A 15,456-nucleotide genomic window follows, 5' to 3' on the forward strand; every position below is an offset into this window, starting at 1 on the left:
CCTATTTAGACCGGATAACTGTTGACAATATACATATAGTCTTTAGATGCTGTTTGTGGGCAGCATTTGCTAATAACTCGAGAGATTGTAACTGGAATGTGAATGGATATTTTCCAATAACACCAATAAAATTGCAAAGTTGCTACTTTGTCACTGACATCGGATGTGTCACGTCACTGAAATCACGTGAGACGGATGTGAGACGCCCGCAGTGTTCCTGTGTCCCCCGGATGCCCCCCACCCCTTCCGCTCACATATATCCCGGATGTTCCTTCATTTTACCAGAGAAACAGAAATGGACATGTTAGTTAGCTTTTGTAAATCGCTTAAATTATATACAAGCACGATAATTTTACACTTGTAGCAGTCGTGTGTTCACTAGTAGGGACTCACCTTCGTCGTCAAAGCGACTCTGAGGCAATGAATGATATCCAGTAGGTAAGGTGTGGTAAATATTTACAATTGTTAGCCACAATAGCTAACACTGCCTTCAAATACTAGAAGAACAGCTAGCTAGCTAGCTAAACTAAGGTAGCTTCGTGGTAATGTAGCTCAGCTAGCGTTAGCTCAACACAGTCGACGCCATTGAGTTGTAGGGAGATTGCATTACCCGTGTCTTCAGTTGTCAGTCACTGTTACTAATGGTATCTTAATGGCTCCAGTCGCTTAACTAGGTAGTTATATCCATTTAGCCTCACGTTTATGTTGGTTAGCTAACCTAGCGATAGCTAACTTGTACTAGCTTCTTGTATTACCTTGGCAGCTCCTTGGCTCTTCTGCTAGCAAACATTAGCTGGCTAGCTCATATAGCTTTGTTAGCTTCTGTGCCAGAGAGATATAATGACATTTGTCGTCTAGCTGAGTGAATCCGAAGTGTGTGCCAGTGTCAATTAATTGGCCAGACATCCAGATCTTGTGTTGTTCTCTCTGTCCTTCCCCAGTAGCCTGTACGCGTGTTTATCCGCGTCGGGCTGTAACCATCTGTAGATACTTTGCTAGCTAGATAGCTGGCTAATGTTTGACCAGAGATGAAGGTAAGCCTTCGACAGCGACAATCGAATTATCAAGAAATCATGTTATTTTTGAACTAAATGAGCCTCTGCCTATATTGTAGCTTTTATTATAGCTTACTAGGGCAAATACATTTTGACTTTACACTTATGTAACACATAAACAGCAATTAAGTCACCGATTTGGTAATAAACACGTATGTGCCGGTATGTTTTTCATAGTTACGACATGACTTTAAATAACACGTAGCCCTTCATTTGTGAGCAACAAAGCCCTCGACACATTTAGAAACCTAGCACTGTTAGGCAGTGGACAAACACATCTGCTAAGGCATTCATATCTCTCCTCAATTAGAGATGCTCTTCTATTTGTCAATGGAGTCATTTCCTAACAGTTTGCTATACAACTCCATTTAATAAGTTCAGTGTTGTCGCACGCCGTTACAAGTCTGTTCTGTGTTTTTGTTTGTTTTTCTTCACACAGAGCAAAGCTGGTGATAAAGTTTAAAGCCTGTGTGCACAGACCTGTCATCCAAACACTGATTTTCAGCTTCACATCAGTGACAGGAAATCCCACTAGCTCCTCTCCACCCTGCCATCTGCTTGGCGCAGAGTGATGACCTCACAGCGGCGTGGGCACGCTAACCCTCCCCTCCTTGCTGCACAGAACTCTTCCTTGAGCCAAGGCAGGCAGAACACGCCCCCTGACCCACTGGACTCCTCCTCACGCTCGCGACCTTCCCCTCCTAGGGGCGGGTGGGCAGGTGCTTCCCCAGCTACACCCACTCACGCTAGCTCCCTGCCACCTGCCCTGAGCCGAGCATCCTCTGCCTCCTGCAGTAGCTCCGCCTCCTCCAGGAGGACAGCATCAGGCCGTTCGGAGCCCTGGCCGGAGGAGGCGGTGGACGACGCCTACGGGCTGTACTCGCTGCATCGCATGTTCGACATTGTGGGAGCGCAGCTGACGCACCGGGACGTGCGAGTGCTTTCCTTCCTGTTCGTAGACGTCATTGACGAGTATGAGCGCGGAGGTATTCGGAATGGGCGGGATTTCCTGTTAGCCTTAGAGCGACAAGGACGGTGCGATGAGACAAACTTCCGGCATGTTCTCCAGCTACTGCGCATCATCACCAGGCATGACCTACTGCCTTATGTGACGTTGCGCAAGAGACAGACAGGTGAGACAATGCATTACCCAGAGTACTGCTCGAGTGAGATTAATGTTCTGCACATATGTCTAAACAAGTGTACCAAAGTTCCACAGTAATATTTATCACCAATTCAAACAGGATAAGAAATCTTGGTATAAATTATGGAGATGCAACTTGCTACTCAATTTACACACTGCTGTCACACACAAATTTGGGTGGCCTCAAGCACACATGCTGAATTAAATATTAATTTGCATTAATATTTAATACAATTTGTCTATTTAGGGCTATAGGAGACTTGGAAGAGTATATATGACGTCATTATATATTCTATGGTGGTAATGACAACCATGGGTTATTTTTTCATGACATGGTCTGTGCTAGCCTGCTTAACTTGGTTTGTGTGTGTGTGTGTGTGTGTGTGTGTGTGTGTGTGTGTGTGTGTGTGTGTGTGTGTGTGTGTGTGTGTGTGAGTGAGTGAGTGAGTGATTCCATTCTTTGGCCCATAGCTAGATCACCATTCACATTTATGGAATTTAGCTGATGCTTTTTTTAAAATTCAAAGCAATTTACGATTCTGTCTGAACAAAACTTGAGTAATTGAGGGTTAATGGTCTTGCTCTGGGGCCCAACAGTGGCAACTTGGCTAGTGATTACTAGTGAAGTACCTTATCCACTGAGATACCACTGCCATCATAATTATATTGTGTGTAAGTTGCAGAAGTAAGAAGTGTTTCTTGTGTTCTTCAGTGTGTCCAGATCCAGTGGATAAGTATTTGGAGGAAACGTCTGTACGTTACATTTCCCCCAGAGGAGGCGGGGCAGAGAACCAGCAGGCCACTCCCCACAGGCGAGCAGGTGTGTGCCACTGTCTTTCAGCCAAGTCATTTGTTTTGAAATAAAGTTTTGAGCCAAATGTTTGATTTTACAGTTTTATTTATATGTACAAACATTTTTTTTTCAACATGTATCAAATAGCAAATCAAACTGTACAGATCCTGAAAATGCGTGTATCGTTACAGCCTTACAGACCTGCAGCTTTTCTTAAGTGCTGCTTATCTGTTCTGCAGTGTTGCTGTGTGTGCGTGTGCAGTCACTGCAGTTTTCTCTTTAGGTTTCAGTCAGGCACTGAGTTGTCCTTCTGTGTCTCAGGACCCCAGCCTGTGATCTGCTGTCCGCCGCCAGAGCCCCGGGTGTGCCCACCCCGGGCCAAACCAGCACCTCCCACTCCCAGCCGGAGGAGGAAGAGGGCTCATAGTGCAGTGGACTGCAGAGAAAAACAGACCTGTGGTACATGCGCACGCACACGCACACACACACACACACACACACACACACCGAGCCTCTTTTTCGTTAGCATGCTGCTGTGTTGAACAGCTGTTCAGCTGATGTTCTGCATCTGCAATGTTTGGAAGGAGGCCAGGCGGCCAGGAAAGGACCACGGGTGTTAAACTCTAGTCTCACACTCCATTCATTCTGCTTTCATAGTGGTTCTGTGAATGTCCTCACACATGGCTGTTGGAAACTAGTGTCCTGCGGTCCTTGTGTGCCCTCTGACTCTACGCCCTGTTACAATCTTCACCATAACCTAACTATGCTTCAGTCAAGCAACTGCAGGAGTAATACTGTGGAATATTTCAGTTGAGTGGTTGTCAAATACAATGTGCTTTAGCCATTCAAACATGCAAATTCTGATTTTGTAAAAATGACAGCTCATCATTTCATTTTAATAGTTGATTTCCTCTACTACTAAATGTAGATTTTTGAATTCATTTTCGTGACTTCAACTGGCTTAGACAGTGATGTCATTTCTGTGACACAGAGGTCCTGTGTAGTAATGGGCATCTCCTAAATCTTCTTCATAGACATCCGTCTTCGAGTGCGAGCGGAGTACTGTCAGCATGACTCTGCTCTGCAGGGCAACGTCTTCTCCAACAAGCAAGAGGCGCTCGAGAGGCAGTTTGAGCGCTTCAACCAAGCGAACACCATTCTGAAGTCACGTGACCTCGGCTCCATAATCTGCGACATCAAGTTCTCAGAGCTGACCTACCTGGACGCATTCTGGCGGGACTACATAAATGGCTCGCTGCTGGAGGCCTTGAAGGGCGTCTTCATCACAGACTCGCTCAAACAGGCTGTGGGCCACGAGGCCATTAAACTACTCGTGAATGTGGACGAGGAAGACTACCAGGCCGGCAGGAGGAAGCTTTTGAGGAACCTGGTGGCTGGAGGGGCGGGGTCAGCAAGCCGGGAGGTGGGGTCATCTTAATGGAGGTGGAACAGGCTGGAGGTGGGGACAGAATCTTGAGTGACAGGTTAATGAACAGAGGAAGGAGCGGGACTGACCAGTGGAGCAGCTGGAATAAGGAGGAGACTGCCGAGTTTGGCCTAAAGTAACACGAGGTGGTGGGGGGGGGGTGCAGTAATCTGGCTACAGAAAAGGATTAAAGTGTTCTTTAATATAGGAAGTACAGGATGAAGAAGGCATTGAATTTCTTTTGGGATATTTTCATTGGACAAGAAACACTAATGGTTTCTTTTAAAACTCAAATTACCACAAATTAGTTTTTTTTGTGTGTGTGTGTGTGTGTGTGTGTGTGTGTGTGTGTGTGTGTGTGTGTGTGTTTGTTTTTTAAAAAAAATTCAAGTACTGTTGCACAAACATTTGTTCTCATGACTGTGAATCTGTTAGCGTTTGTGAAGCGAGAGAAGGTCGGACATGTCCAGGTTTGTCTCCTCCAGCAGTGGGCTTGCCTACAGACTGGAGCAAAAGGTGCAGCAACTTGCTTGGAACATCTCTCTGATCAGTGTTATATTTATAATCTAATTAAACATGCACGACGACTTCATCTTGACAGGCTTAAGTATTCTAGAAAAGAGAAAATGCTTAGCCCTGTAGACATGTTGCAGTTTGACTCTGTACAAGTGTGTATGGTCCTCATGCCAGTGCCACAGCTTGCTTGGAGCTCACTCCCCAGTTTCCTTTACGTGAGTTTATTTTGTCCATATAGGTACATTGTCCATACATAAAATGTGTGTTAAAAATGTGTGAAAATTTGAACAAAAGGTTACAGAACTGGTAGAGAATTTTGGAACGTGCAAAAGTTGACAAATGAACATTTTTATTCTTGGTTGAATGTTGAAACATGCACAATTTGTCATGAGGCTGCACATCCATTTGAATGGACTCCTTTGAATTATCCCTTAAAAGGACAGATTTAGCATGTTATCTTTCAACCAAAATCTAAGACCACTTCTAAAAATGTGGAAGGCATAAACTGCAAAAGTGATCATTGTGATGCAATTCTGGTTTTGGACAAAACTAAATGCTTTTTCTTTTTCTCTAAATTGGTTTGCTAATAAGGCAGAAGCAGAGCTGGTGTCAGGTTTTGGACTCTGGATAATGCTACACAGGCATGTAGGGCATGATTTCCACAGAATGAACAGCATATAGCCAGAGTATGGGTGTGACATCATGGTTTGCAAGGATAATTTTCTCCAGTGTCAGACACGGGTCAATAGGTTTCCTGCTATTCGGTGTGAGGTTTTTGGATCTTTGCTTTAAATGTGCATGCCGTTAATGGGTTGCGTCTTGCTGCAGCGGGGCAGCGCTCTGCCCTTCATCTTTCTGAAGTGTTACAGTGCTCCCATTCCTTTAGGGGATTAGAAGCCCTCTGTTTAGGAGAATTTGTCAGGTTTCAGTACTCTGAAAACAGGGTTTCACTTTGAATGATTTCATGCATTAGAAATAGCCTTCTGATTTAAGGACCAGCTGACAGAATGTTCCCCTGGGAAGGATGGAAATCTCCTCATTCTTAGTCCAGGTGAAGGGACACTCCTGTCTAACCTTCTAACACTACTGATCAGAGTGTTTTTCAGTGAGTTAGCAGATGCCCAGACAGCCTCAAGTTATCAGATTTACTTTAGAACACTTCAGAAAATATCTGTAAAATACCAAAGCCTATCTCAAATACTAATCCAAACTCCTTTCTCTCACTTTACCTTTTACCTGCACTCACTGTCTCTTGCTCTCCCCAGTTTGCCCATGTAAGGTTAAGTTGTGAATTGGGGAAATGGTGTTTGTATCTGATTTGAAAGACATTGAGACACATTCATAGTGGTCACCCATGGGTCAGTGTAGGCTACTGCTGTCATTATTATGAAGGCAGAAAAAAAGATTTTTCTTGTAAGGTTTTCCTAATGGAATTATACAAAGTTACAAAATTGGTATCTATTATATAGGTTATATGTTCTGTTGGTTGTGTTTTGAGTGTTTGTCCATAAAACTTGCATGTATATGACTTCGAACCCTGCAAACATCACAGTGAAAATAAGCTGTGTTCAGTAGAGTTAAAATCTTATCAACCTTTCTAACCTTTTTTTCTACTTTGGTTTTCATAGAGAAGGCGAATGAGAGTGCTACTTTTGGAAAGATGGCATTCTCCAGATCAGCAGAGCAGATGAAGTTAGAGCACTTTGTTTTGTACTCGAGTATTTCACCTCCTGGAAGCCTAGTCGGTTGTATACATCATTCTGAAATGTAGGAGAAATAAAGCAGCGTCTGCAAAGTGTTGCATTATTATGACAATTTGATTTATGACTCATTTTATTTGTTCACCATGGCGGCGATTGTGTTAAGTGAAACATTTACATCAATAAAAGTTGGCAGATTCATTCAGTGTACAAATCAATAAAACAAATAACTAAAATCAGTGAATCGTCATGTCTTTTTTTTTGAATGTCATTTGGGAAAAACATTTTTAACAATTTAAGTTTCACTGATGATAATTTGTTTTATAGCATGATTTACAGCAGAGAAAGACATTGTAAATGGTTATACCCGTCATCTTTTTCTAGAGGCAAACTAGCCCACTGCATGGTAAAACAGTGACGATATGTCCTGAGATTATAATTGAAAGAAAGTCCTGCTCTTACTGCTGTTGGACATTCCTTTTTCCCAGCAGTTTGAGCAAGACCCTGCAGGTCATGGTGAAGAACACAGGGCTGTAAGCACAGCTGGCACCAGTGTCAATACAGCTACTGCACTAGCTGTACCAGGGCAGCTTGTAGGACTCTGTTCGCCTGTTCAAGCAGATGTTAGCACTGTCCGTCAGTTTCAGTGGCATGTTGTGATGCATTTGGGACATTCTATGCATGTTCTCCCTGTAGGGAGAATGCTGTAACATCCAATGCTGTAACCTCCACCGCTTCAGTCACACCCCTGGTTTGCAGATGAAGCATATTGTCAAACTGGATGAACACCCGCAGTATCCCTAGCATGGGAACGCCATGGTAGATGGCCTCAAAGATAACATTACTACCCCTATGTGTGACCTTAATTTTTGGATTGCCCAGAAGGTCGTTGTAAGGTAGCCAGTTAATTATCAGTGTGTTGCCCTGTGTGTCTCCACAACACCTTCTGTGGCAAACGAGCAAAAGCAGAGGCCATGACCTCAGAAAGTTCTGGTCCCAGACTCCTAAGTAGACCGTCAAGAGACATCACCACTGCACCATGTTCCCTGAACTCTGCACAAATCTCTCTAGCTTAGCCCTCATCTAGACCACACTTTGCATTGTAGGTTGAGCGAACTCAGAAACGAAATCAACCCGCATGAGCCATAGGTCAGCCATCTGGGTAAGCGAGTAAACACTGGAATTTGGATCTATAAACTCACTGATGATGCCCTGATAAACAGTAATAATGTGTTCAATGTATTGGTCAATACTGTACTGCCAGTTCTGTAACATGGGAACATGGTAAGGGCAGTGGTAAAGGTACTGGATTAGTAATCAGAAGGTTTCCAGTTCAAGCCCCACCACTGCCAGGTTGCTACTGTTGGGCTCCTTAACCCTCAATTGCTGAAGTTGTAAGTTGCTTTGGATAAAAGCATCAGGTAAATGTAAATGACCCAGTTACAGGGGAAATAAGAAAGGTGAGGTAGCAAAGTGTCCCTCCTGGTTTGTTATCCAGTGAATGCTGAACACCAGTGGTAGCCCCAAGTATGCTCCCAACACAACCATAATCAGTCAGAATTGAGTTGTGATTGGTATCTGAGTTTCTTTAGTAATCTTTTATCCTCCAAAATCATCCTCACCATCAAGGCAGTCTCCGTGTGTGCCCCTTTCAACATGTTACTGATCCCTTGCTGGAGGGCAATGAAGGACAGAATGGATCCTTTCCCATTCATATGTCACATGTTCCTCCTCAGGAAGTCTGCCATCATTTCAGGATGGAGGTGGTTGCCATCAGTAACTTGGGACAGTCAGTAGGTGTTGTGAGCAGTACTTACACAGACATGCAGAATGGTGGAGGAGCAAACCACATTCAGCTCATGACCTCTCCGGTGGAGCTCTTGAAGCGCAGTGTTCATGTTGAGCCAATGTCTGCCATCCACTGAGGTCACCAGAATCCTGCCTACACTGGTGAGTTGAGCATAGGTCCACAAGGGGGCAGTAAGGAGTTGACACACTGAGGTATGGAAATGCATTGCCTAGAAATGAAGGTAGGTTATTTAAATGTGTTAAATGACTCTTTGGTGCTTTGTGCGATTTTGATGATCATGCATAAGTATATGGGTAATGTCTGCTTGCTTATTGTGCATGTTGTATGACTAACTCATTGAGTTAGTTATGAAAACCCTGCCATCGGTAGTTTGGATTCTGCAGTTTCCTTTAATAACTATGAGACCAAATCAGTTCTATTGCAAACAGCAGAGTAGCTTTTATGAATATAAGTGAATTTCAGTGAATGACAACTAATCTGATTAGGAAAGCCATGTGCTGCTGGCTTACTAAGATCAGGGCTCTTACACATGGTTTCAAAAATAAAACAATACCACAAAAGACATTTTGTAAATTAGAATTGCTGTCAGAAACAGAGAGAACTGTTTAGGAAAGATGAATAATGGTTTTCAAAAGTAATTGGGGGAAAAAAAAGACAAAATACGTAACTTGTTATTTAACTAATCATGGTGATTTAACAGTATGAAAAATAGTAACCAACTTGAAGAGTAAATTAAATCAAAGATATTCTACTCTCACTGCAAAATATGCAAAGATGTAATAGGACCCTAGATCAGTGCTCAGTTCAAATAACATTTGCCAGACAGACTTTGTCCTTTCTGCAGTCAGTGATCACAGTACATTAAGGTTATACTCACCCTGTTGGGCAAAATTTGCTGTATTTCTGTGTCTATCTTAAATACAAGAAAATGAAGGTGAGCTACCTGTAGACATATATGGCTTGTTGACAGTGGATCTGAAATATGAGTAAGCGAAATATGAGTAAGCGTTGCAAACAGCTGTGCACTGTGTGATTTCACTGAGGGACTTCTTGATCTGCAAGCTGTGAACTGGCTGTCAACTTGCAAAAAACAGATTAAAGATGGAAAGACCCAGTGACAGATTAAAGGTATGGCTATGCTGTTTTTTGATTAAACGAATAAATATTGAACTTTTCAACAACCTCCCAACCAACACAAACTTGCGTGCTGCATGCTTACAGTTCTGTTCTTTGCAAATACAGATTATGCCAAATGATTAGGAATATTATATTCCAAACTTCTCAGACTCACAGTCCAATTTTAATACGAAGTCACTGAGATGCCAAAACTGGCCATTCTTTTTCTTTTTGTTGGTTGTTACTGTGTATTCTAGTGAATATGTTAAAGGAAACTCTCATTTCTTATTTAAGAGTAAAAATCCAATCACACCCATGTTATTTTTTTCCATTATTGGTTTATTTTAATAACAACCCAGCAGCTTGTCTTACATTTTGGAAACAATGACAGGGTCATTATTTTAAACACTACTCTGTAAAAGTGACTTTCTGAATGATATAAAGGGTTAAAGTTAAGGTTAGGCTGTCCCTTTTCCATAACCCACATGATAATAAATTATAAGAGCGCATCGGGTAGTGCTTATCATTTTTAACCGTTATTAAAGAGGCCTATTGTGCTAATAAATGTGTAAATACATTGCAGTTACATCCTCCCTCTCCTTTCTTTTTAAACTGACCTGAAATGTATCTAGCCAGCTAGCGTAAGTATTTACGCACAAGTACTCCGACAAGTATTTAGGTACTTTAATAAAAAAAAAATTCAACATTGGCTAGTTTGAAAGCGAAACAATTACTGAGAGTGGCCCCAGCGTGCATGGGGCTCGCGCCCTGTATGGAACATACTGTCTCGCGACAACATTCAAACGATAACGATCCAGATTTAACTGACAGAAGTAAGATAATTATACTCTAAAAGCTAGTTAGCAGTTATTTAAGTACATAACTGCAACGGAAGTACCCCAAATAAAACACACACCTAAAAGATGTCTTAAAGTTACAGTTAGCTAGGATTTTGTGGGAAAGGCTATAAGGGCAGATGAAGTCCATCTGTTTTTAAAAACATTCAACTGTTATGGCTTTATATGTGGTTACTACAGACATAGTTGCTTGACCCTGTTAATCCTTAAAGACTCGTATCTGAAATCCCATGCTATGAAACTCAAAGAATAAGTATGACAACATTCTGTAGGTCACCAAGTAAGACAGGCAGCGCAAGGTCATAGGTTCAGTTTCCAGGGAGCACATGTACAATCATACAAATAAATGCATACATCGATCTGGATAAGAGCGTCTGCTGAATACTGTAAAGGTAAATGCATTCTCTGTACAGATACAATAATGTTTCATAAGAAAAATAAGGTTTTATAGCTAATATTAAATAAAGAGGCATAGATTGACTGCTTGTTTGACTGGAGTGCTTAAAATAAATTGATGTATTGTGAACCAATGCAACCCAGTAGTTTGCGTCTTTCGATGTAAAGCAGTAGTGTTGCCGTTACGCCACTGTGACCGAACTCCCACAGAAGGTAACGAGAGTAGTGTAGCCTGTCGGTAAAGTCCGTTACGCTAACGAAAAATGTTCAACCGATAAACTCGCTATGGTTAGTCCTCTAATGAAATGCGTGTTCGACAGCAAACACTACCGATATAGTTAAAAGTTACATTTTATCTTGTTTCCAATGATGTGTTTCTGTTCGTTATTTTGGCCAGTAGAAGGCCATGTGCAGTCTATCAGGGTAGTTTCCTAATGAGATTGATTCGCTCTTTTCCGTAAACAACATTTTTACATTAATGTTTAAAAGAAAACTTTTCTTCAAACTAGATAGTACATGAAGAAAGCTGCGATATTTTGGGGCTGGTTCCTCTCTATTGTAACGATTTGCCTTAGGAATAGGCGAGAGGCAGAATGCACGCGCAGGGAGGCGGTTCATTACATGAGGGAAACAATCACGCAGAGCAAAACCAACAGAGGCAAAGTAACACATGAACGAGGCAAATGACAAGGCAAGGGTGACGACAATAATAATAATAGCAGGCGTAATACTAACACGGCAGACAAACCAGACTTACCGAAATAACCGACAAGCTAGGAGACGAAACAAATAACCAGGACAATTAGGCAGTAAACAGATTCAGGTGTACATAGGAACAGGGAGCTCCAAAGCACGGACCGGAACGAAGGAGCAGACGAGGGGCGGCGAAAACGAAACCAAGGAACAGAGCAGGGACGCAAAGGAAAACAGATACGACCGGGAAACCACGGAAACAGGGACGCCAGGAGGGCAGCCAGCCATTCCTGACATTTCTGTAGACTGGAACTGTAACACATGGATAAGAGGTCATGGACTGTCTCAGACACTTTTTGTATGGAGTTACCATTGGCAATTTCAGCAGTCAACATTGACAGTTTTACATAGTGGAACTTGATAAATATCAACTACTCATATATGAAATATAATTTAAGGATTAGTCCAATACAGCACCTTACCTGAACATTTCGTTACTGGTGGCAGAGAAACGAACCTGTTATGTTTTCTGGTGGAGTTTAGCTTGTCACCAGAAGGGGGCATCAAATGCATAGGAATGCAAAAACGAATAGAACATTGTAAGTTATATTCCCATTGGTCACACAGCAGTATGTCAAAAAATAAGATACTGGGCCCTGTGTTGCTCTTTGTTGAACAAGTCTTACAGTAATGTGTTCCTGAATAGGACTACCGTTTCCGTGACAGATGTTACACATGAAGAATGATGGTTTATTGAAGCAACTAACATGGAGCAGACACCAGGAGCCTACTCTGTATAATTAATGCTTAGTGTTGTGCATGTAAGAGTGTCATCATGATCTTCATCATCTACAGAATGTCGTCATCATCATCACCTTCTTCTTCTTCTTCTTCTTCTTCTTCTTCTTCTTCTTCTTCTTCTTCTTCTTCTTCTTCTTCTTCTTCTTCTTCTTCCTTCCTTCCTGTCTTGTAAATAATGCTCCAAGCCTATCAGCAAACGAACCCTTCCTCATGCTTGCTTACTTTGGTCTTATTTGCTTTTTTCATCGTTTATTATGATCGCGTTGGCATGCGAGAGGAGGCGGTTGCGGACGTTGACGGAGAGCGATGGAGTGAGAGATGGGGGTGGGTGGGGGGTGTCTGGAGAGCAGCGCTATCCTATCTCCCCTCCCCTTGATCTCATTCTTCCGCTGCAGAAATCGCTCGGATGCTGCCATCACCCTGAGACGCGAGCGCTCTCCGCGTCAAACGGGCTTATAACATGTAGACCCCAGTTTACACTTATTCATATGCGTTTGTAGCTTCTCGACAGACAGCTCCAGATAACACTAATGATGTAAACACAGCGACCCTGCCATCTCACAAGCTGATGTAGTAGTTTTAATGTAATAATTTATACGACATGTTACATTGTCATCTGCATCACTCAGTTTTCTTCCGCGTAAGATGAAGTCCTAACAGTCGTCCTCTCCCGCGTGGGTTGCCAGGGTTTTTTCTTTATTATATTTTTAACCTGCGAGCATCGTCAACTCTTGGAATAACGATTACAGATGGAATGATCTATGTTTTTTCTGTGACGGATGTGTTTTGAGGAGGTTTCAGTTTACTTCCATCTCTCTCTCTCTTTTTTTTAAACTCCGGCGTAAAATGTCCTTGGAGCATGGCCTGCCCGGTGAGTAAAACATTTAACATTCATACACTTCTTTTAACGTAAAATTTCGCCTCAAACTTATTTGTGCTCAGCTGTGTCTAGCGCGATTTAAGTATTAATGTAATTAAGTAACATACATTCGCGTGTACGTATGGAAATTATGAGACGCATAATTGAGGTATACAGTCAACAAGTCCAAAAATGATAACAGCCATCTGTTATTGATGTGGTGGTTGATCCTACAGGTGCATTTCTGTTTTCTTGGCCTGGTCACTATCAAATCATAACGGAAATAGTACGAAAATGTATGGACCTTTTACGAACTATTCTCTTTAATTACCAATATAATGCAATGCTCACTAGAGTGAACTTTTAATAAAAACTAGCATGTAGTATATATAAAATGGAATGTAGTAAACTGAAAAGAAATCTACTTAAGGAAAATGTTTAATCAACAATCTCAAAATCCATTCTCAGGCTGAGAGAACATTAGAAAATCGGTTGTCTACCTGTAACTGAACACCCTGAACGTTTGTGCATTCTGTTTTTTCTGGCACGCGAGTTCTTATGTTAATCCCTAAGAATGCCCTTAATGTTCATTTCCATCGCGTAATTCCAATTACATTTATGCCGTCTGGGGCCGACATTAAACAGAATATTTCCAGACAGAATAATGCGGTGGCTGCGTGGGCAGTTAAGACGCAAGCGCACGGATAAGGTTTACTGTGGACCAAGGTGAAGAGCGGATTTCTGAAGGTTACTAGGAAAGGACGTCATTTACAAAGCGCATAATTTGTACTGTGAAGCGACTAAGTGTAACGGCGAGAGCCGTTCGAATGGGGCAGTTATGAGTTTTCATATTCACTATTCTAAATCTGGAAGCGTGTCATATGAGTGAAACCGGTCAAATTAAACCGACTATAGTGCCATCCTAAATTGTAAGGCCTGATGGCGGCCAACGTTGCCTTAGTAAATCTCTCCGCCAACGGATTGGGCAGTTTGATATGAACGCAAGCAAAAACCGTGTTTTCTATTGGTTTTGAGCTTTTTATGCATCAAGAGGCAACAGCACAAGTCCTGCTTCGAGTACGGAGACACACGTAATTACGCACAGCAATCCCATATCCAAAATGATTTAAGGATAAAACACTGAAAAATATTACTGAAGTGGTTTGTTGCATTTAATTTTTATTAATCAATTTGTTTCAATGCAGTTTCAAATGACAACGGTAACTATGCAGTGCGATATTACACCATGACATAACAGGCGGTGCTTAATTAAGAATGAGGAATAAAAAATATCGAAATCAAAGCACACCACAGAAAAAAAATGTAAAAACAATAAATAAATAAATGTTGGCTCCTGAGCTACCATGTAAAATTATTTTTGTGAATGTGTTTAAAGCCTCTTTGATGAGTTCTGAAAATAACTGGATTTACTTGATACAATAGTTTTTTTTTAATTATTTTTTAATGCATTGGAATTTATCTGCTACATATTTCAGAATGAAATGAAAGGTTGTTAAATTATGCTAATATTAATATTTTAGATAATATTGCATTATAGAGCAGGTTTACAAGAGAGACAATGTATTGTCCCAAGGTGACTGGAATATGCTTAATGCAAAAATATCCCATTAAAATGTTTTTCTATTTATGCAACTGAAAGCCTTGTTTTAATATTTCTAAGTGTCCAAAGCCATTATCCACCACAGACTCTCCTACAAAATAAACTCAATAGTCTGCAGGAATATTGAGCTGTAGCTAGCTGTATACCAACAGGATTCTGAAAAAAGTTTTTTGTTATTACAAAGTCTTTATAATTCTGTTTTCTTTGTACAAAAGCGGAGCATCGTGGCAGCGGGCCAGGATCAGCAGGAGTAGAGCAGCACATCGGTCCCTGTGCAGACCCCTGCCTAAGCGACGTCTCTCTTCTCCCCGGACAGCATGCACCATGGGAGACATGGCAAATAGCTCCGTGCGCTTTCACCCTAACAATCCCAGGAAGGATGGAGGAGGGTGTGAGGCTGATTTTGGGGTGTCTCTGGAGGAGCTGCGAGCCCTGATGGAACTCCGTGGAGCAGAGGCACTGCAAAAGATCCAGGACATCTACAAGGACACTGAGGGACTGTGCCACAGACTGAAAACCTCACCCACAGACGGTGAGTGGACAGAGACAGAACGCTGTAGTACTGTCCTCACGCTCCACTGGGTCATGGGTGTCCACTAGAGATGGCCTCTCCTCGGTGACACAGGCAGTGCTTTTCTATTGTGAACCTTTTGATTACAGTGCTACTGA

General features: G+C 42.0%; 2 protein-coding genes and 2 pseudogenes across 9 annotated transcripts in view; 2 read left to right on the forward strand and 2 right to left on the reverse strand.

Moving 5' to 3' along the window:
* The first annotated feature begins 266 nt into the window (after positions 1-266).
* dedd (death effector domain containing) lies at positions 267-6,873 on the forward strand. 3 transcript variants are annotated; one of them, XM_027025884.2, is made up of 5 exons: positions 267-438; positions 1,495-2,188; positions 2,912-3,019; positions 3,314-3,451; positions 4,027-6,873. In XM_027025884.2, exons 2-5 carry the CDS (start codon positions 1,627-1,629, stop codon positions 4,428-4,430), a joined length of 1,212 nt encoding a protein of 403 aa, XP_026881685.1. In that variant the 5' UTR covers positions 267-438; positions 1,495-1,626; the 3' UTR covers positions 4,431-6,873. The 3 variants fall into 3 exon arrangements, with proteins under 3 accessions (XP_026881685.1, XP_026881686.1, XP_026881687.1); XM_027025885.2 differs by having other exon boundaries at positions 267-434; XM_027025886.2 differs by lacking the exon at positions 267-438 and adding an exon at positions 455-1,034.
* On the reverse strand, positions 4,744-8,017 carry LOC118240687 (annotated as a pseudogene).
* LOC113587293 lies at positions 8,014-11,652 on the reverse strand (annotated as a pseudogene).
* Positions 11,653-12,709: 1,057 nt separating this feature from the next.
* Positions 12,710-15,456, forward strand: part of atp2b3a (ATPase plasma membrane Ca2+ transporting 3a) — a 30,238-nt gene continuing 27,491 nt past the window's right edge. For 5 of the 6 annotated variants that reach the window (XM_027025872.2, XM_027025874.2, XM_027025873.2 and 2 more), the window contains exons 1-2: positions 12,710-13,178; positions 15,104-15,319. In XM_027025872.2, the coding sequence (XP_026881673.2) occupies positions 13,154-13,178; positions 15,104-15,319 (241 nt within the window). In that variant the 5' untranslated portion in view covers positions 12,710-13,153. Of the gene's footprint in view, positions 13,179-15,002; positions 15,320-15,456 lie in introns of all 6 variants that reach the window. The other variant, XM_027025875.2, reaches the window with a different exon arrangement.

The sequence above is a fragment of the Electrophorus electricus genome, chromosome 23, assembly GCF_013358815.1.
Source record: "Electrophorus electricus isolate fEleEle1 chromosome 23, fEleEle1.pri, whole genome shotgun sequence".
NCBI classification, from domain to species: Eukaryota; Metazoa; Chordata; class Actinopteri; order Gymnotiformes; family Gymnotidae; genus Electrophorus; species Electrophorus electricus.

What these genes read in the sequence shown, in the direction of transcription:
- dedd (XM_027025884.2), top strand. Translation starts at nt 1,627, where the DNA reads ATGACCTCACAGCGGCGTGGGCACGCTAACCCTCCCCTCCTTGCTGCA. An exon ending in GTTGCGCAAGAGACAGACAG is followed by an intron (nt 2,189 to 2,911) that starts GTGAGACAATGC and finishes TGTGTTCTTCAG; the next exon opens with TGTGTCCAGATCCAGTGGAT. An exon ending in CACTCCCCACAGGCGAGCAG is followed by an intron (nt 3,020 to 3,313) that starts GTGTGTGCCACT and finishes TCTGTGTCTCAG; the next exon opens with GACCCCAGCCTGTGATCTGC.